The sequence below is a fragment of the Argiope bruennichi genome, chromosome X2 (assembly GCF_947563725.1).
Source record: "Argiope bruennichi chromosome X2, qqArgBrue1.1, whole genome shotgun sequence".
Classification (NCBI taxonomy): Eukaryota; Metazoa; Arthropoda; class Arachnida; order Araneae; family Araneidae; genus Argiope; species Argiope bruennichi.
The window spans coordinates 132,234,233-132,255,911 of record NC_079163.1 but is presented as its reverse complement, the minus strand read 5'-3'; the positions used below and the strand labels follow the sequence as shown (position 1 = coordinate 132,255,911).

Below are 21,679 nucleotides of genomic sequence, written 5' to 3'. Positions count from 1 at the left end.
CAACAAAGCGCAAACTTTTGCCCAATATGTTGCTACACAGAGTACACAATTTCAAAGATATGCAGTTCACAGAACCTATAAGAGTTACCTTACATCAATATATCAACTACCTTCAAACTGCCTGAATTCAGTTATTAGCAATAGCATCCCTTGTTTCAAAGCATACTTTAATACATTAACATTTGTGTGCAAAACTTAAACAACGAAGTAACTTTTCATCTTACAATGACATTACAGAAAAACTCTGGTTGCGATCACCACAATGAAAAGCCGACTCAATACAAAGGTAATGCATATGCAAGTATCAGGATCATGAAGTTACAGGTGACGCGAGAGTTCGAAAAACGTATGGTCAGCGCGTGCAATACAAGGCAACATAAAAAGGAGGAAAGTGGCATTTTCACGCATTCGTTGCAAAGAAAGTGATATCCTTAATTCAAATTGGCTGCGAGAAACCATCCAAACGCCTTTAAATGAAGTAGAATAAACGAAAGAAGGGTGCAGTTTCACGAGTTTTGCCGATGAGATTGGAATAAGTAAAAGTGCCACTTCAGACGCTTGGAAAGCGTTCTAGAGAGCAGATACAGCTGTAAAAATGGTTGTTAGTGAACGATCACGGAAAATAACGGCAACAGAGAGTTTTGCTAATCTCTAAAAACTAGCAAAACTTTCTAAAGACTAATAACTCATTTTTTAAACCGATAAGTACTGTCTTAAATCTCACAAATGATTCTAAGCACTTGATACAGGGAGACATTTTCATCCTAATATCATCAGGGACAACTTTGTGTTCATAAGTAATACAGAACAACTACAAGGTTCGCTTACTATTAAGGTGTTCCTGAAAAAAGATATACGTCGAATGGATCAGTCAGCGTTTTTTCCCTCGATTTAAATAAAATTGGACATATTCAGTGTACTTTGGAGAGATCCCAGCGGCATGATAGTAATCTCCGAGACCAACAGACAACTTACAGAGATGCTTATAGAGGAATGGGACTCTTGCTTCAGGAATTGTTGGATATTATCTAGAATATGAACAGATCAAGTTACACAACCAATGCAGTTAGGGGAGGTCATATTCCTTACTAAAAATACTTATTTGTTCTGTATCTCCTCAGATATTGTGTTTTACCAATGTCCTTAATCCACCAATGCCATTTGGGCTTTTTCTGATTCGTTACCTAATGTAATCATTGCATTCTTTTTTTTCTCTTTCTTTTTTTTTTTTTTTTTTTTTTTGCTGTCAAAAATTTAAAGTACTATACTGCACCTACATAGTAAGAAGAAAGTATTTTTTTACAAAATTCTAGTAAAATTAAAAAGTTGTTTAAGTTTTGCACTCTAGGGTCACTAAACATTCATTAGTTTTGTACTATAGTGCAATCGGTGAGACAGCCTTAGAACCAATGAATTACATCGAGTAAGAGATTTTTCAACACAAATCTACTAGTACTAAGGTGAAACTTATCCAGATCCTTCTAAAGCAGACTATTGATGAGAAATACCATTTGCACACTACTAAATTAATTTTCATATAACATAGTAAGTTTTTTTTAAAATATAGGGCTGCTACAAGTTTTTTAATATGAAATTTAATAAAAAAAATTCAATCAAATTTTATCCCCCCCCGTTTTTAAAAGGGGAGGAATTTCGGCTAGAATATAATTTCCTCTCTTATTTTATTTGATGAAGATCAGCGAAATGAATAATGAGCATTTAACATCCTCTTTACTTTGCTCTGATTTAGATATAAAAAAAAGCTTAGATTAACAACGGTTTAAAAAAGACTTGGGGATAAGCGTTTGCGTCTCCCGTGGTTCAAATATTAAAAGATTTTCAAAATGAAAATAATTTCCTCAAAAACCTGATTCACGTCCTTTTCCTCCCTCCGGAAATATTAAAAGTACAGATATATTTTAAAATAATTAACCTTAAAAAAATCATAAAATCGATTGAGATCCATTTTTATTCGGAAATAAAACTTGTCGACTTATTAAAATAAGAACCAGAACAAATTTCAGCAGATAAAAATATTACCTTTTCGGGGAGTAATGTTACTAGACTTTGAATGAGGAGGACCTGTTTGTGAAGTCATAATTTTTCTCCTTCTCAGCCCATCATGATGAAAAGTTATAACACCACTGCCGGATTCTGTCCTTTTCAAACCACATTGAGGGAAAAGACTTCTAAAATGCGAGATTTAAAAAAATAGTATACATCAAGAGTTGATATGAATGCATCTTCTGTTTAAATGAAAATCAAATCAGTTTTTAATTTATTATAGTTCAAATGAAATTTAGGTTTATTTAATTTAATTTAATTTTGAGATTCCGATTAATATGTTTTTTTTCAGTAACTTTAAGATGCACAAATAAAAAAAAATCTTAATTCTGATATTAAATTTTTATTGCAAGTGTTTGCAACTAATGTTTTATGGGAAAAATCATCATGCCGTTATAATATATGGGAGTTGAAACATTTAAGATTTGCGTACAGAGCTAACGAAAACAATTATTTGATTCACACAGAGTAGTATTAAATACCAGAGGAATAAAATCGAATCGCCATTCATGACTGTCGCTGTCCTACCCTTAAGACTTGGTTTCCTGCAAAATCATTTAAGTTTTTTTCTTTCTAAATTAAAAGATCGTCCAAAACATTAAACGAATTATTAAACTAGATCACATACACACACATAAAATAAGATTGTTTAAAATTATTAAACATATGATTCTGAGCTATTTATTAAAAGATCTACAATATTACAAAAAATCTGTAAAAGCACCATAAAACAAATGCATCTTTAATATGGTGAAATCAGTAGTGTTTCAGAATAAATCCAACTAATCCATTGTTTTTAAACTACTGAATTTAACTGGCCAAGTATGAAGTATAACAGAGTGCAATTTATAGAGATCTAAAGATTTGATTTAATTTAATACCTTTATTACCTAAAAACCTGAAGTTTCTTCAACTTTGAACTTTATTTTCTCATTGTTGGAAGGTCTCTCCAAAGATCTAAATTCTAAGAGAATTCTTAGTTATTAAAAGAATTCCATGATTTTGAAAGGAAATTTGAAACTAGGAAAACACTTTAATTAACCCTTTGAACGGTGCTATATATATATTCTTAAAAATCCCTTTTTAAAAATGAATTTAAGTACTATCCCTTGATAATAAAATATTTTACATTAAGGGACTTGGAATATTCTCCAAGTGCCATATACAGAGAAAGAAATCCGAGTTCGACGAAAGCGTCTCCTAGTGATGGGAGGAGTAAGGCGTTGACCAAATTATTGAAGGAAGGTTTAATTGACAAGCCTAATAACACCCGACAAGAAAAGAATTCCTAATCCCCTGGAGATATTGCTGTGGGAGTGTGACATTCAGAAGGACAACCGACCCGTCGAACAACCCACAATAAAACTTTCCCTTCAAGGAAAGTCTTTCAAGGGTGTCTTTCGAAAACCGACACTTCCTTTAGTTCGAACATCACGAGAGGGGTGGGGGTAATGAGCCATCCAAACTTGTTTAGAAAAGATAATCTTTCAGTTAGATATTTTAGATTTTCCCTGCAGAAAATCATACTGAGCGCCGCGTGAATGTTAGTAGAACTTTTAGAACATAGAACTGATTAATTATTGAAGCACTTCGATTTTTGGGCATTTAATTACTCTTCATAATTCTGATAATTAATATTAGAGAATCCTATAATTTAGAAGGAGTAAGCGAATAATTCAGTATTTATAGTATTTCGTTTGACACTAATTTTTAACAATAATTGCGTTTATTAGTTTTTCAATCCAGGAGGATCGGGCAAGGTCTATGTACCTATGAAATTGTAAGGCTTCGGAGTCATCCCCAAAGAATGGGCTCAATCCTTTCTCTCAATAGTTTTAGTACTAACAGCGAATTTTAATAAAATGTTTGGTTTTTTTTGGGGGGGGGGGGATTTTATAAGTAAATTATTTATTTAAACATTATTCAATAGGTTTGATTGAGAAAGAAAACGAACAAAAGTAAGTTGAATTTTTCAACTCTTGCTACATATCTGATATGTGTAAAATGACCGGGTGTTTCTGTGTCACTGAGGTATTCTAATTTCTGCCTGATTTTCCCAAAATTTTTTTTAATTAAATGTCTCATTTGTACCATATTAAAAAGAAAAGATAAATATAATTATTTTGCAAATAATGTTAAGACGAATTCTATTCCTCTGCTTTTCTAAGCATGGAATATAGCCAACTTAATATGATAATGTGCATAAATTGGACGAAAAATAATGAATTAAATTATAAAATGCATATATTAGATTAAATGTCTCCTGGTTTTTGAAATTTTTAAAAAATTAATTGAGTGATCATTTCTACATTTATTTTGTTTTAATTATTTATTGGATTTTGCACGTAGCACTATTCATCTACTTAACCAGGATTCTGAATTTCGTATCAGAATTCTGGAATATTTCAGACTGAACATTCATATAAGATTAGTAATAACTTTTAATTATATATAAAAAATATGTAAATAATAAAAAAGATTTGAAAATGTTTACAAAAAAATTAATGAATATTTCACAATATGTATAATATAGTCATCTATATTTAAAAAAGAAATGAATAAACTGACAGCAAACGTTTCTCTCTCTGACATTCAGCATAAGTCAAAACTGTTCTGCATTTATGAAAGCTTATCAGCTATTTTTGCTTATTTGTATGTAACTAAATTTTTTTTTAAAAAGTTTACCGAGATTCAGTTAAATAACTTTGTAGGAATGTTGCCTCGTTCAAAATAGAAATTATGAATACTCCTATATAATCATGAATTGGAAGAAAAATAGTTGTAAAATATATTGTTACACAAATGCTAATACACATTAAAAAGCATTATTTCTTTGTCAAATAAGAAAAAGTTTTTATGAAAGCAGTGACTTACTTAATTTTAGTTAATTTTTACTACTCATATTTATGGTTGCTAAAATTTACTTAGCTTCTTTGTCGCTTACTCACAAGAGTATATTTAATTTCAAATTCTATTAAACATGTAACCTTTACTACTGTTCTAAAACCTTATACCATTCCGAATTTTGTGCAATGCATCTTTTAATTTTCAGTAATCTCAACTAAAATGGGAACTTGAAAGACGAAAGTGTTTAAACTTCAACTAATACAAAAACTTTCTAATTCAGCATTGTTTATGCACATTACAGATAATATTCTTATCTAACATTAATTTCACTAATATTGATCCCTATAAATTCAATAATTTATTACATTAAGGAGTAACAGGATTTAAAAATGGATACACTTTATAAAAATTACAACGTTATAACTTCCGAAAATATTACAGCACAAAACTGATTCTTGCATCAAGATAGAGCTAAAACAATTATCTTTTTAATGATGCCAATTCTTTAACCTATAAAATAACAAATTATTTTTCCAATTTTAGGTCTAAAATACTGTTTTTACACATTTTTTTAAAATTAAATATGCATCAGAAAGAAGATAACAAAACTAATGTTTTTATCTTGCTATTTTTATTTTATTTACGATAAAAAAATTTATAGAATTGTTTAAATGTGCGAAGTTGGAAGTTTTGTGACTTCAAATATTTAAAAATACTTTGAGAAGTCCGAGAAAAAATTCCTTTGGTAGAAACCTGTGTTTTTATTCCTCCTACTGATTGCAGTTGACATCATAAAAAAGAAACCGCAATAGCAAACTTAAAAGATTTAAAATATTTCTCCATAGGATAACATTACGTTTGAAAATTGTAGGTGGCGTGTATACGGCACTTTTAACTTGATGTTATTTAAAATAGCGGCTGTATTTTTGAAGATTTTTTTGGGGGGAAAAATTTATTTTACTATGTTATGAAATACATATATATTATCATCATTGCATTTTAAAATACTAATGAAATGCATTTTATATAAGTTCCATTAAAAAAATTAATTTCTTTTAAAATCCAATTGATTTACGCATTCAAGGGCCGGTTCCCACTGCCCGATAAAACTTTAAAGAATATTTTTATGCAATTCTTTTTCGATTTCAATAATTGATAAGGAAATCGCGATTTTGGCGACATAATTTATTCTAAATATATTCATGGAAAATTGAAGATAAGTTTTGCAGCAAACATTTACTCTTTTTTTTTTTTTGCACTACAAATAAAAAAGAACATCATCCGTAAAGGCATGAATTTAAAATTATTTTTTAAAAAAATTCTTATTTTTATTCAACAGTACTGTAATTTAAAAAAATATATAAGCTTCTGAATATACATTAAAATGAATCTGAGGTAAAACTGACAAGAACTTTTTTAAAAATAAATAATCTTATATTTATCAATATTATATATTAATTTTTTCAAATCTTTGAGCTACTGACATAGACATAGAAATCAGATAACTGATGTGGATACCCTAGATGGATTTAATACAGCACCCTTTCAATAAAATTATCAGGCAAGATAATAAACAGTATTGCATAGTAGGCATCATTTTAAAGCATATGCAATCACAGATGATGATTCAAAATAAGTTTTAATTATTGAAGTCTTCATACATATTTTTAATAAAAGAAACATTAATTTAAATTAATCTAACATACTGTTTTAAGATATCTCACCCACGATCTTCTTGAAGGAATATGTAGTGAATATCCGCAAGTAAAATAAAAATTGTAGAAAAAGAGCATGGAAGCTCATCCAGAGAATTTATGCACTACAAAAAGCATTTTTCCTCATTATTTTGGAGACTCCAATTAGCATATTTTCACTGATTATTGAAATCATTTGCAATGTCAGATGGATGTCAAATAAAATTAAAGTAATTAGATTTTGAAAGGTATGTTCAAAATCAAAAGATCATGTGAAAACGTAATTATTCACATGTTTCAAATAATAAATATCAAAATTTCGACTCGAAGCATTGAAAATTTAGCGATTAGAACCTATTCCCTTACCAAGAAAATGCGGGTTTAGTCTTATTTCAATTGATAAACCACGAAATTTTTTTAATAAAATTACGTTTAAATTGTTTTGAATTGGGGGATAAATTATTGTTTAAGTTTGGGGGACGACGATGGTGGCTATTTAATAAGTAAAAATAGACCTTGGGACTACAGAATATTATTTAAATTAACGTGAATGAAAGAAATTTTTAAGATGGATTTGAGACAACATTCTATACCAATTTAAGATATATCTCTTTTTCAAACAATGCTAAACCTTTCAATCTCAGCAAATTTAAGATAAAAACAGAAGATAAAGAACTTACTTTACAATACTTGCAAATACACCTGCGTTGACAACACCTTTACGGCCAGCTTTTCCACAGAAGTTTACATATTCAGCATAGATTTCATTACGTGGAACCATACTGCCTGGAGCAACCTCAAAAGACGATTTTAGCCTGAAACAGGGAGAGGAATAAAAATTAACCTAAAGATAAAAAAAAAATTAAAAAAAAAGACCATGACTATTCCATTATTGTGAAAAATGGCAAAATCTGAAAAATTATATTTTTTCGCTGATAATCATCAACATTCTAAAAAATTATTGCTTTTTATATGAAAAATATAAAAAAATTCCAAAGACACAAATTAAATGTTATTTGTCTTTACATTTAAAATAGATAACATAAAAAAAAAATCCTACTGAACAAATACTACTGGTATACAAGTTATCCTCAAACCATCTTACATACTTAGGAAGCATTCATTTTAATTGATTTCCTTTTTTTTCTTGCATTCACTAAAATATACGATAATCGCAAAATAATTCATAATAAAAAAAATTATCCCCATTGCTGATTCCTAAAAGAGAATTATATAAAAGAAAGGACAGAGAGAGTGCTGTTTCCCACAATAAAACTGTCAAAATGTGCGTGCAATTTAGAATAGCCTACATACATGTATCATTCTAGGTAGGTGGGGGGGGGGAGGATTAAAGATAACAGAATTCTGCCAGCAATGTATAACCAACAATAAAATGAGGAAACTTACCAATTAGAAGCAAATGTTTCAGAATCCACATCATTAGAAAAGCCCGAAGAACTTGTTGCATCTATAAATTTAATTTTTTTATTATTATTAAACTAGGGATAGACATAAAATACTTCATTAAAAACACATGCAAAGGAAATGAAAAATACTCAGTTAAAAAAACATTGAGACATAGACTGAAAGGAAATGATACCTGTTTTCACTTCATGTTCATCCACTTCAACAGGAACTAGGGTTTCAACAATTTTCATTTTTATATGTCCGGAAGTACTGTATTGATTGGGTTCTAATGTTAACAAACTTACTAGAACACCTATAAAAAACAATCAAAATTATTTTTAAATCTATCAGAATCCAATAGGAACATACAGTATTTAATAAAAAATACAGAAAGGAAGCTTACCTATGCACCGATGAACACTAACAATTTTATCACATGCATACCTTCCCAAATCTGATAATGCATATAGGGCTTCTAATGTGTAGAACAATAACATAATATCATGCACAGTTAGAAACGATACCATTTTCTGATAGACCTGCAAGAATAATATTTAAAATTTTTAACTCAACTTTTCAGCAAAATTACAAATATACACAGATTGTGTAATAGTTATTTGTTTCGACTATTATAAACTAAACAATACCTCAACATCCAGACGAGATGGAATAATATCCTCATTAGGCTCATAGTTACACAACTGGGATAAAACATCCATCGACCTTATATTCATATATCTGTCAAGTGACAGAATGCCATCCATCACAGTTTGGAATAGTATGCGAGAGCACATGTCTTTTTCAATTGATAGTTTAATCTGAGGCAGAGGAAAAATTTGGAGATTAAATGAATATTTTAAAAAATATTCCACACAGTTAATAGTAAAATAAAACAAATATACTTACACAAAGCACACAGTACATATTTCATTTGTTATTATAGAACGAATGTAATATTGAAACCTTCGATACATATATATATGTAACGATATTTTAAAATCAAATTAATTTTTATCTAATTTAGTCCTATTAACTTCATTCTAAAATGTTCTCTTATTTCCTGATCCAATTAATAACTTTTATTTACTTAATTCTATATGTGCTCTAGAAAACTGACGGTCTCAGCATTTTTTCAAGCTTTGAGTGAAGGAACAAAAATCCTTAATTCTTACAATATTCTTTCAAAGATATCCAAGATTCCCTATGTTGAATCTAGATGTGTCCCTATGAAAATCTTATAGTAAAATCACTGAAAAATTTTGATCTCTTCTCGCTCTTGAGTCGCGATGTAGACTGACGCATTTTTTAACACTTATCCTTTGTCGTAAATTATGCCTCCGTGGCAAAATAAAATAAGTTTTAAAATTTCAAAAGTTCTTTCTATTCAAAATTCAAATTCGGGGCATCAGAAAATTTTACAAAGTGGTAAGAAATCGATATATAGCAAAAACAGTTTCAGTTGTACTAGAAATCACATTTTCGAGCAGGGATAAACTATGACCAATCTATTTTATATGTGCTTAAGCATCAAAGTGCTGAATGGAATTCAAAGAATTCAGTTACGAGTTGAGATCAGCTTAAGCGCTGTTCGTTAAAGTTTTGCTTCCGTGACAGCAAAAGAGCATATACTTTGATTTGGAACCAGTTTTCGGTAATATAGTAATTTCTTTCATTAAAAATATTAAGTTAAAATGATTCCAATAAAGCCACAAAGAGTAAAGTTAAAATAGCTGTTAAGGAATAAATCAATAATGTAAGTAGTTAAATTAAAGAGTACATAACTGTATTCTTTAGCAGTTTTAAAAGAAAATCATTGAAATTGTTTAAGATAGAGTGAAGTAAACTCCAAAAATCAGTAAATTAATTTCGATTAGTACACTACTGAAACATTACTACTGCAGGCTTGAAATCAAATTGTTTTAATTTTGCTGGAAATGTATGATTTAGTGTTTTTAATCCAACAAAGTATTTCTTAAAAATGTTTGCTCTAAAACTTTCTACAGTCAGTAAAATGTTTCCGAATTTTAAAAAACGCCTCTTCAGTGAAATTAATTCGCAAAATTTCCAAAAAATTTCCCTTTTTATTTTAATAAAAATTAAAGTCTCAAAATGAGAACATATTGAAAAATCACCACTTCTTCCAATTAATCTGAAATCACCAATACAGGTTCAAAATTTAACTAAATTAATCTTTTAATTGCAAAAATTAGACCTTGTAAAAATATTAAATTAATCTGAAACCACAAGTATGGAATTAAAATTTAATTAATCTTTTAACCGGTAATTAAGTTGTGAAAATATTTAATTTAGGAATTGATATAGAGAATAAATAAGATATAAAATTTCTAATTCACTAGCCAACAGAAAATGAGTGAAAAACTAATTATCAAATGCAAACTTTATAAACGTGAAAAAGTTACAAATGCTTATTTGAATCTGTATTGTTATATATTCAATATTAAAATGTATTGTTTGAAGCAGTTCTTTGACATATAATAAGTTTTTTTATATGGTATATGTTAATACAAACAAAAGAAAAATCAGAGCAGAAAAATAATGAATCTGTAATCTAATTTTTTAATACTTAGGTAAAATGCCGCTGTAAATCACACTTTTCAACTTTCAGCTTTTAAACTGTAAATATGTGTTTGGTTTTTCTTAATTCAGGGACTAAAAATAAGGAATCACTTAGAAAGCTGGAAACAAAAGTTTATACTTTTTTTAAACCTTTCAATTCAATGCTTTAACAGTTGATTACTAATAAATTATGCATATCATGTTCATACATATTTAATTTAAACATTCAAGACATAACCAATCATATTAAGAATTTGATAAGGAATCATGCAAGCGTTTATAATCTAAGAATAAACATGTAGAATCTCCAAAGCTCTTATGCTTTTTTCATATAATAGTTGTCCAAACAAAATTTTTCAAAAATTATTTTACGTTTGTAAAATCAGGTATTTGGAAATGAACTGCTTGAAATAATATAGAGTGGAAAATTAATGTGGATAGCATAAAACTTACTTGACCAGATACGTTAGATAAAGTATCAAATGCTGTCTGTTTAAGATTAGACCAAGATGAATGTGTACACAAAAGAAGAAATCTAGAAAGAATAAAATTCAATTCAATTACATGAAAAACAAATTGTTTGGGTTAAAAAAAACATCTATATACACAGAACCACTTACCTTATAAAATTTGTGTTACAAACTAAAACAGGAACATTGTTCTTTTCAAATGATAAATTGTGCAATATTAGAGCCACCTGTAATTAAAAAGGGGGAAATTAAAAACGCTTTTTGAAGGGGGGGGGCAGAAGATCGTTCGTTTTTTATAAGAAACCTATGCATCAAAATAACATTTTAAAATCTATTCATATCATTTACTCACTATCAGACACTACAATCTATGAAAGTAGTATTTTTAGCACCTAACAAAACAAACTTTCATAATATCAAACAGTTGTAGCTATTACTATCATTGAACAGAATCACATCGACAGAAGTAGTATCAGTTGTTTATTATCTCCAGATCCATTTGTTTTTCAATTACATAAATTAATATTATACATATATTAAATTTCAATTACATTTCCATAATTTTAATTAGTTTTTACACTTTACTTTTTATTAGATGCCAATTAATAACTAGAAAGATAATGTAGACATAATTCCTAAAAGTTAATCAGATATTTTCTTTAAAAAAAATTTTAAAAAAAACTGAAGTACAGTTACAGATTTTTACATCTATTTTATTAAAATTACAGCTATAGATATTTCTTCATTGCTCTTAAACAACTTTTGTATCTAAAATTTATATACAATATAAAATTCAATCATTCAAAATAAGCAGGTTCTTACTAATCTCAGTTTTCATTTTCTTTGTTATCACCTTATAAATAAAACAAGGCAGTTTTTTATACTGAGTTTATTAAAACATTGTAAAAGATGAGCTACATAGCTAAAAATCTAGAATTTTACACAGATTAGTTTAATGCACTCTCTGCGTCATTAGACTATTGAAAAATGTGACAGATATACCATGCATATCCTTTGAAAAAATAGAGAGCAACATCAACTATACAGAACTGTATAATAATTACGAGCATGATAATAAATAGAAACGTCCAAATTTCCTAGTATGGTAAAGTATATCATAGTCTGAATACATATTTCAAAATAAAGTATGCTTACCCTTAAAACTCTCTGACCTTCAGGATTCAGAGCACCTAAATCCGATTCTAAATTTAAAAGCTCTGCATCAGGGTCATGTGTACCTAAAAAATATAATGACATTCTAACTATTAAATTTATACTTCAAATAATAGGAAACATTAAAATGCAATACAAATATAGCGCATAACAGTTGTTTTCAAGTTCCTTCTAAATAATGTGAATAAGAGCATTGATAACCTCTCATTTTTTATAGCAAATGCATACTGATTCACATAAAAAATTCAAAATTTTATAATTTTATTTAAAAAGACCCACAAGCTTAATTTGAAATAAATGTTCATTCATATTGTCATTATTATTCAATTTGAAAAATTTGCGAGTTAATACGTTGTAACAATAAGATGAGATTACACATAAAAATGTATTTTGTGGAATTTGAAGTATTTGCATAACCAAGCTTTACATAAATTTTTAAACTGAACATAATGACTTCCTTCAAGAAATTTAGCGAACCGAATTTTTAACAGCATTTGGTTTGAACAAAATAATAATATTAAAAAGGGAGGGAAAATATGTGATACAAAACATTAAAAGCAAACAGAGAAGGTATAATAATAAAATGGGTCCCAAAAATATTAAAAAATTTAAATAAATGTTTCAGTTAAATAATCTGATCTTAAATAATCTAATATACGAGGGTTGGCAACTATTTCTTTACATGGAATACAAAAATGATTCATGTCACCATGTTTTACAGTCCTTCAATACAGTCGTCAGCATTGTGTACAACCCGGTTCCAATGTTGTGGAAGTGGCAGAACACCTGTAGCAGCGCCTGTCCTGTTGATAGTTCGAATGGACCGGTTTACTGTCGCAAGAATCTCTGGAACTGTTTTGAAGCGAATGCCACGAAGTGGTTCCATCATCTTAGGAATTAAGTCAAAGTCACAAGGGCTTAGATTTGGGGAGTATGGTGGATGGTAAAGTACTTCCTAGTCCCATCGATCGAGCAAATCAACCACAGCTTGCGCTGCATGCCGCCGAGCATTGTCACGCAAAATGATAGGGACGTTCTGCAAAGTGTCGCCGTTTATCCCCCCCCCTCCCCCTCAAAGCAGGTCTGAGATGTTGCTCCAAAAATGAGCAGTAATACTGCAAATTGACGGTCTGCTGTTCGGGAACGGTATGCGTTAGAATGACACCATCACAATCGTACACCAGAATCAGCATAACTTTAACATTGCTGGGGTTCTGATGAAATTTAGAACTTCGTGATGACCCGTAATGATACGGCGTATCATTACGGGTCATCACGAGCCCGCCATTCGTTTGAATTTTGGCTGGTACGATCTGGCCCAAGTCTCATCCAGCGTAATGATACCGCGTAAAAAAGCCTCTCGTTCGCGCTCATAGCGCTCCAGGTGGGTTCGAGCAGCATCGTATCGTAACCATTTCTGCATTTCCGTCAAATGATGTGGAACCCACAGTGAAGCAATTTTTCTCATGACCAGGCGTTCCTTCAGAATGTGCAGCACCGTCATGTGCGCAAATTCTGTCTGTCGGGCCAGCTCACGAATGATTTGGCATCGAACACTGTCCATTGCGGCAACAACATGCACTTCTGCTTCGCTGACACTAGGACGACCTGGCCGATGCATGTCTGCCACATTTTGGCGTCCTTCACTGAAGTCTTTTACCCATCTTGCAACAGTTCTGTAGAGCAAAGCAGATTTCCCGCAAGCCTCTTGAAGCCCTAGATGACATTGTCGTGATATTCGAAATCTGGCACATTCAATTTTTATCCGGCTTCGTTGTTCTTGTTTTGAAAACATCCTGACAACACTTACTTTAGACCGCAAGCTAATACAAGGATCGGTTTGCGTCATTTCGCATGTGTCGTAGGAAGAACGAGTCTTTTTGCTGAGAGGTAAGGCAGGTATGTAACTAGCGTATGGTATACGTGACATTCTTTGGTTTTGTTGCAAGGCGTTTTTACAGCAGTGTTGCCACTATTAAAGTTCCAATCCCCGTAAATAAAGAAAAAATACATCAATTGGTAGAAATTCAAGATCTATGCATGCATGGGTGGTAATGGAGCATGTTCAAGCATGAGAGAACAGTGATTTGTCTAAGTTGGAAAATTAGGAGTAGCAGTTTATTAGGATTTTTCAAGACATTTTAAAATTTAAACTGCAATTACACCTACATTTTTAAAAACGACCAACCATTTACTTTTGGAAAATTAAAAGAATAAAGTTGGGGCTATCAATAAAAGAAAACAATCATAAATATCATTTTAATAGCTGAAAACAGTAGCATGTCAACACTTTTTTTCATGCCATTTATCAAATGAATAATAGAAATTATTTATAAATAGGTTATAGTTTCCATAACAAATTTTATTTACATCAACTTCAAATAAACTTGATTTAAAAAGTACAATTAAATCCCTGGACACAATAGTTAGTTAAATATTAAGCTTACAATACTGTAAAAGAATTCATCGAATATAGCACATCATAAATAAGTTTAAAGAATCTAATATACTTATAAAATGCATTTCTTGGTGCACTATTATGAAATAACAACATTGCAATGTTTGCAGTAAATTAAAACAATTCACTCAAAATATAGTTCCGTCATCACAATATAATTATAAAATAATATTTTTTTTTAAATACAGAAAGAAATTTATATGGATTAAAATCATACCAAGATCTAACCCCAATAACTGCACAAGTTGAGTATTCTTTAGGTCTAAGCAACTCCGCCAAAATCGATACACATTCCTCCCTCTCAGGCCCTTCCAGCTTTCTAAATACAACATCTTTAAAGAACTATCAGCTGAAAAAAAAATTTCAAAAACTATAGCATGCATAAAAGTCACATAATGTAATAAATTTAAAAAAACTAATGTGTTTTTACAGATATCCTTTGGTAGTGAAAATAATAAAAAAAGAATTTTACAAAATATTTAATTATATTCATCAAATATACTTTTGCATTGCATTTGCTACATTTAAATGCAATCAAAATCTAATATATAAATTCGATAAAAAATTTAATAATAATAATAAAAAAATACCTAAATTCCAAATACCAGCTTGTGCAATTAGAAGATCTACTAGCTTAGGACACTGTTCCAAATGAAGCATGTAATTTCCTTCATTTGACAAAATAGTACAAACATTAAGAGCCAATTCCTGCTCATTTGGAAGACCACATAAAAGAGACATACAAAGTTTATCGTAATCAGTAGGAGACACAAAAGTTTGATTCAAGCCGGAAGTTCCACGAGCAGTATCTGTAAGAGTTATAGATGAATTAAATATATAATCAATATAGCAAAGATAAAATAAAATATAAACATGATTATTTCAAGAACAATATATATTTTATGTCAAGTACAGATTAAGTAGCAAATAAAGCATTACAAGTTATTAAAATTTCATATTAAAAAATTTCAATAAAATGAATCCAATTATTTATTATATGATATGTACACAAATTGTAAAAAAATATGCAACAGACACATTTTTGCTTTAAAAAGTATTAACTTAACAGATTGATATCATTTTTTTTTTATTCAAATGAACATTAAGTAAAAAATGTCTCCACAAATCAGTATAACAAGAACAAGGCGATTTAGAATCTAAAATTCATTTAGGAATATAGTGATCTTTCCACAATCAGGCACTTCACCAATATGGTCTCTTTTACAGCCAGATGTTTTCAAAAGGGAAGTGTGAAAAGGAAGGGGACAGATCCCAGTATGTTGATGCCAGTGAATTAGTGTCATATAAATAATAGGCTCCTTTTCTCAATTAGTAATTCTATATACTGAATTGTGTAAAATTATATAAAAGGATAATTGTACAAAAACATAGGTTTTGCTATTGAATTGTAGTTTCTTTAAATAGACTTGTATTTTCAATAATTCATCAATCCTCTGTTTGATATCTACCTGATAACACAAAGATTATTGTATTTCCTTCAAGCTCGACCATATAACGTAACTTAACGAAAATATGAAGAAACAATGTTGAGACTTACACAGTAATTTATAATTTGATAATTAAAGCAACTCTTTTCAATGTATCTAGTATAAGTAACTGAATGGCATGAATGAAACTAGCGCAGTAAACTCAGATACAAATTTGAGCTTCAATTAAATGTTAGGATTACAAAATAAATGATAATTTACCCGTCACTTCATGTTGTGCAGCGTTATAAACCATAGGTACTTGGTGAAAGAGAGTGAGCTGTAATTTTCGATTATGAGATTCCGATGACTGATTTTTCTCATGTTCAGGATCTTCTCCCATGAAGTGAATTTTTTCATAATGACCGAGGTATCTGGAAAGAAACGAACCAACATTTCAATTTCATACTGTAAACATTACACAGTTCCGTCATGTAGCTGAACTCCACATTCCTACCAAGAAAAAGAAAATCTAGATTCTCATCAAAAATGTATATGTGAAAAAAAAACATATTACTTCAACACCAGAGAGCATTACAAAACCCTACTCGTCTTATCAGAGAATGCATTCTCTTCTAGGTGAAGGATTCGTGAATTATTGGCAAACCACAGCAAATTTTATTGAATTTATTCACTGGAATTGAGACATTGGCTTTTTGAATAGTGAAAGAAAATCCTTTTAAAGTTGAAAGTCAAACACTGAATTATCCATCGCATTTAGTTTTTCACTACAGGCAATCACAAATTTCAATGTAAAACAAAAATACAGAAAATGTTTTTGTTTCTAAATACCTTGGAGAGTTCTTGTTTTCCTATTGAGATTCAATACAGCGATTCAAGTGTTAAAAAAATGAGAAAATAAATAATAAATTCGAACTAGTGTAATAAATATCGATCATGAGCTTATTTTAAGAATGATTTCTTTTTAAATGAAAGTGTGAATCCATTGGAAATAGTCCAAAACTAATTATTGAAGATTACTAAATTTAAGAATTCAAAATTCTATCACATATACAATTCAAAACAAAATATATAATTCGATAAAATAATAAATCACCGTGCAATTATTTTAAAAAAAATGTGCATTTCCATAAAAACATCTTTTATTCTGACGAAAATGGATTTGACACATACTTCGGAAAAGAAATCTTATTGATTTTCTTGTAAACTTTAAGTCAAGTTTCAATTTACTCTATATGAGTAGATTTGTAAAAAAGAAATACATTTTAAAATCTATTCTTATAAGCTATTTCGTCATAAATTTCATTACGATATATCCGAAAAGTATTTTTTTAAAGAAAAATAGCAATCAACGAAAGTTGTGTGGTATTCATATTCCAATAGTGAAATTTCAAATACTACGAATATATCTAGCACCATGTAAAACTAAATTAAAAACAACAAAAATAAATACTTAAATCTATTGTCTAATCAATGATCTTTTTTGTGAGGAAACAATGGACAAATTACTTAACTAATATTTCTCAAATGATATATTTAAAACGTCCGCGAATACCTTCAAAATAAAATATCTCCAATATTTTTAAATAAAATTAAAAACAATTAAAAAATTCTCAGAATTTAAAATAAAATTAGCTATGAATAAATGTTTAATAAAATGTAGAAGGAAAAAAATATAAAGATATTTTTGATAATTATAGTATTGTAAACAATGTAGCGCGGTTATGAACAGAAATTAGACAAAGTTTAGAAGATTACTGGCTTTTTTTTTTTTAATGTAGCACAATAGAGACAGATTGGTCCGTTTCACTCTTTCACTCCGAACGTTTAGATTAAATATTTTTATTTACATAAAACTGAGTAAAAATATTTCAAATTTTTAGAGGAGAAAAAAGAAAATGTTTTCGAACAGTTTTTCTGGTGAGGGAAGGACGGCTCCCGTCGAAAATTATAGAAATCGTAGTATTTTATTTACTTTTAGTTCTGAACCTAGTATTTTCACACAGAAATTAATATATAATAGATCAAACAGGCCAAACATCGTAAAGATCAGCCATCCAGGCAGCCTCAATCGAATTAAAGATATCACATATTATTGCCAGGCTCTCTGCTGAACACTCTATACACTTGCAATGGGTCCCCTCACATGTTGGTTTAAATGGTAATGATATAGCGGATAACTTAGCTAAGACTGCCACAGCTGACATATTCTATGGTGATGCAACACTAACTTATTCTGAAATCTCCTCTATCAAAAAGATGGAGTCGAGTGCACTTTGGAGAGTCCCACCTGCTCACCCTTGGTACTCTGGTAAGAGTCCTGGTTGGTGTCACCGCCTGAATATCTCTAGAAAACAGCAAACGCCTCTCTCTCGTTTTTTGGTGCAAGATAGATCAAGCCTCCTCCAATCACATTCTAAAATGTTTAAATTTTACGATTTTTGAGATTTTAAAGGATCCGTATTGTTTTGGACTTTTTAGAGATCTTTGGTTTCATGGAGGTGGTATAGCGCAGCCATAACACCTGGGATTAGAAACAACAACATATACTACCAGTCGAATTTTACCTACATAACATAATTAGTTCCAGTTCTTGCCACATTTTAGATTTTACATCTAGAATAATTAAAAAAAAAATTACTTTTTTTTATGATACCAGTACGGCATATCGATATAATTTAACTATCAATCATTTAACGTACATAATTATAATTTTTTTAAAAAATTATGCGCTAATTTTTTCAAAGATTTCTGCCGTGAAACTAAACTAATACTTTACAAAACTGCCCTTTTAATGATTTAAAAAATAGATTTCGCTATTATATGCGAAGCCAATAATACAAAATGGATAAAACAAAGATGAAAAACGCTTTTTACTGTTAATCCACATATATTAGAAATCTGTAAACAAATGAGAAAATACTACCCCAATCGATTAAAAAAAAAAATGTATAAACACAATAACAGCTGATCAAACGAATAAAGAAATTTCACCAAATCTCGAGGGCACTACGCGTTGCTTAAGTGAAATGGAGAAAAATCTTTCTTTTTAGTTTTAATCTGAGCGAACGTCAGTGGGATTTGTTGGTAAACGAAGCGAATGGGGTGACGTCACAGGTCACCGCAGGAGCAGCTGATTGAGATGACGTAGTCACTCGCTACCTTTTGTGCCGGTTCAAACTTTCGCTCCGAATTTCAAACAACGCGCGCGCTTCTATCAAGAATAGTCCCCCAAGGCACTTCAGGAAAATTGCTGGGTTCTGGCGGTATAAACAAACAACGAACTGAACTACCTATTTTCAGCGTTAGACAATACGGAAAGCTATTTTTATTTTTTTTGTCTTATGTTGTGGGGCGAAATTTCAGTATTACGTGTAAACAAAAATTACGGAGAAATATATTATTAGAAGACATATGTCCAGAAATCCATGAAATATTTCCCTACAGTCAATTTAGCTTAACCAACACAGAAATCAGCAATGCTGCGATGGTACAGTGATAGTCTCAACTTCGAGATCAAAGGGTCACAGATTCAAGATTGGATTCCATTTAAAATCTGCTGAGGATATGGGAGCAGCTGTATGTTAAACATCATCGATTGAATATTCTCATGTGAGTTTTTCAAAACTATGAGATCTGCTCTAATTTCAAAAAGGAATATTAAATATATCAGAATAAAAGCCATGCAAGATAATGCCTAGAGCTTACACACTAGCAATTAATATAATAGAATTTCGTTTATTCGAGTTTTTAAAAAATTTCCCATTAGCCCACATCATCTCGGTTAGTTCTAAATTGTTATTTCTGACTGTCTTTGTTTTAATTAAGATTGCAATGTAAAATCGAGATAATTAAAGAGTGACTTAATTTATCATAATTACTATTATATTGAAAGTGTGCTTTTTTAATTTCAGCTATTATCCTTTTATTTTATTAAATTTCTTAAAAATAAATTTAAAAATGTCATTTTATACACTCCTTTTTAGACAAAGTTTTGTCTTAATTCTAAGCTCTGAATGAGTTCCACTGCGAAATGAGAAAAGACGTTACAACCAATTCCAGATAATTATCCCATAAAGGATAAATGCCCCAAATTAGTATCCATGTTCCCAAATTAGTACCCACGAGGAACATTAATGGCGACCGAGGAACTACTCTCATCCCAATGAAAAAATTTAATTGAACGGAAATAATTTTATCGTTACGATATTAAATAATCATAGCCAAGACCACAGCGATAAATGAGAATTAAATACCGTACACAAAAATATACAAGTTTTGTTGGTTACGACAAAGATTAGACATAGATTTAGCGCTTGTGAAGTACAAAGGAAACTTCATTTACCAAATAAAAAATGCAATAAAATTTAACAAAAAAAAAAAAAGGATTAAGGTAAAAAATTAATGTCTAACATTTTTTTGTTTAATATTAAAGTTGTTGTTATCCTCTCTATTTTAATACCACTCTATTAAAGTCAATTTTTCATTGAGTAAATGAGTGATGGTGGGGGTTCACAGACAAATATGGTTTTCGCGCCTATGAGACATCAAGCATAAATGGTGAGCAAAATATGCGTTTTAAGAAGGAGCAAAAGCTTCTAAAACTACATGTACATTAAAAGTAAAAGCTAAAATCTCACGATAAAAATTCCAAATTTCATTCGAATTATCATTTAAACATCCAAAAGAATGCCAAGCTATGTAAAATAAGAGAACAAATGCTAAGTAGCGAAAAAATGTCATAAAGGTATAAATAATTAAAGAAATACGTTAATATATTTTAAATTTGATTTGAAAAGGGGCAATTAGAGCACTTCTTTAAGTATTTGCCAATGGTTGGTTCAAAAGTACTTAAAGTTGTTTTGTAGAGCTAGAAACAGGTCCTCACTCATCTCGTTTGCTTCATCGAATTCAGGCTCATTTTCAATAGTGTCGGCTTCAGAGCCGGGGAATTAACATGATCAGCCGGTATTGAAACTGGGTTTGAGACTTGCCATAATGATTTCATCCAAAATTTAGACTGGTTTTCGGTATCTATTATATTATTGATCAGAAAAGATTATTTTTCGAATTTTTCTTTTTCGCAACGATTTGGAAATCATCCATAATCTTGCGAAGTAGTTTTGGATAAGATAGGAAAGGTTATCTTACAGATTAACGGTGCATTATTCTGTAGTACTGAAGTTCATGTAACAAATTGTTATTATGAGAAATTATTTAAACAAGTTAAACGGTACCACATGCCACAACATCAAAGTTTTAGTAAACATCTGTTGAGCTTTATAAAAGCACATATTTGTAGACTTTTTCTTGAGAAAGTCTTTCTAATAGTAGATGAATAGCTAGTTCTAGGTGCTGGACTTCCAGCTTTAACAATGAGCTTCATTTCAAGATATGAAATTTGGTTTTAAACTTTTGCAACTATAACTTCCTTTTCAAATTACTATGGAGCGCATGAGTTTGAAAAGGAAACATGAGACCCTTCGACTGCGGTCCGCTGCGAGTTCTCACACAGCAGGATGACTTAGAATCAGGCACTGG

At 30.0% G+C, this 21,679-nt stretch overlaps 1 protein-coding gene across 2 annotated transcripts in view; it reads right to left on the bottom strand.

The window, feature by feature from the left end:
* LOC129960249 (AT-rich interactive domain-containing protein 2-like) overlaps window positions 1-21,679 on the bottom strand; it is a 107,968-nt gene that overhangs the window by 24,430 nt on the left and 61,859 nt on the right. For both annotated transcript variants that reach the window (XM_056073521.1, XM_056073522.1), the window contains 12 exons: window positions 16,400-16,551; window positions 15,281-15,499; window positions 14,908-15,039; window positions 12,215-12,297; window positions 11,210-11,286; window positions 11,043-11,124; window positions 8,660-8,830; window positions 8,416-8,551; window positions 8,206-8,325; window positions 8,013-8,073; window positions 7,286-7,420; window positions 2,041-2,189 (listed from right to left, as the gene is read on the bottom strand). In XM_056073521.1, coding sequence (XP_055929496.1) covers window positions 2,041-2,189; window positions 7,286-7,420; window positions 8,013-8,073; window positions 8,206-8,325; window positions 8,416-8,551; window positions 8,660-8,830; window positions 11,043-11,124; window positions 11,210-11,286; window positions 12,215-12,297; window positions 14,908-15,039; window positions 15,281-15,499; window positions 16,400-16,551 — 1,517 coding nt within the window. The remainder of the gene's footprint in view (window positions 1-2,040; window positions 2,190-7,285; window positions 7,421-8,012; window positions 8,074-8,205; window positions 8,326-8,415; window positions 8,552-8,659; window positions 8,831-11,042; window positions 11,125-11,209; window positions 11,287-12,214; window positions 12,298-14,907; window positions 15,040-15,280; window positions 15,500-16,399; window positions 16,552-21,679) is intronic.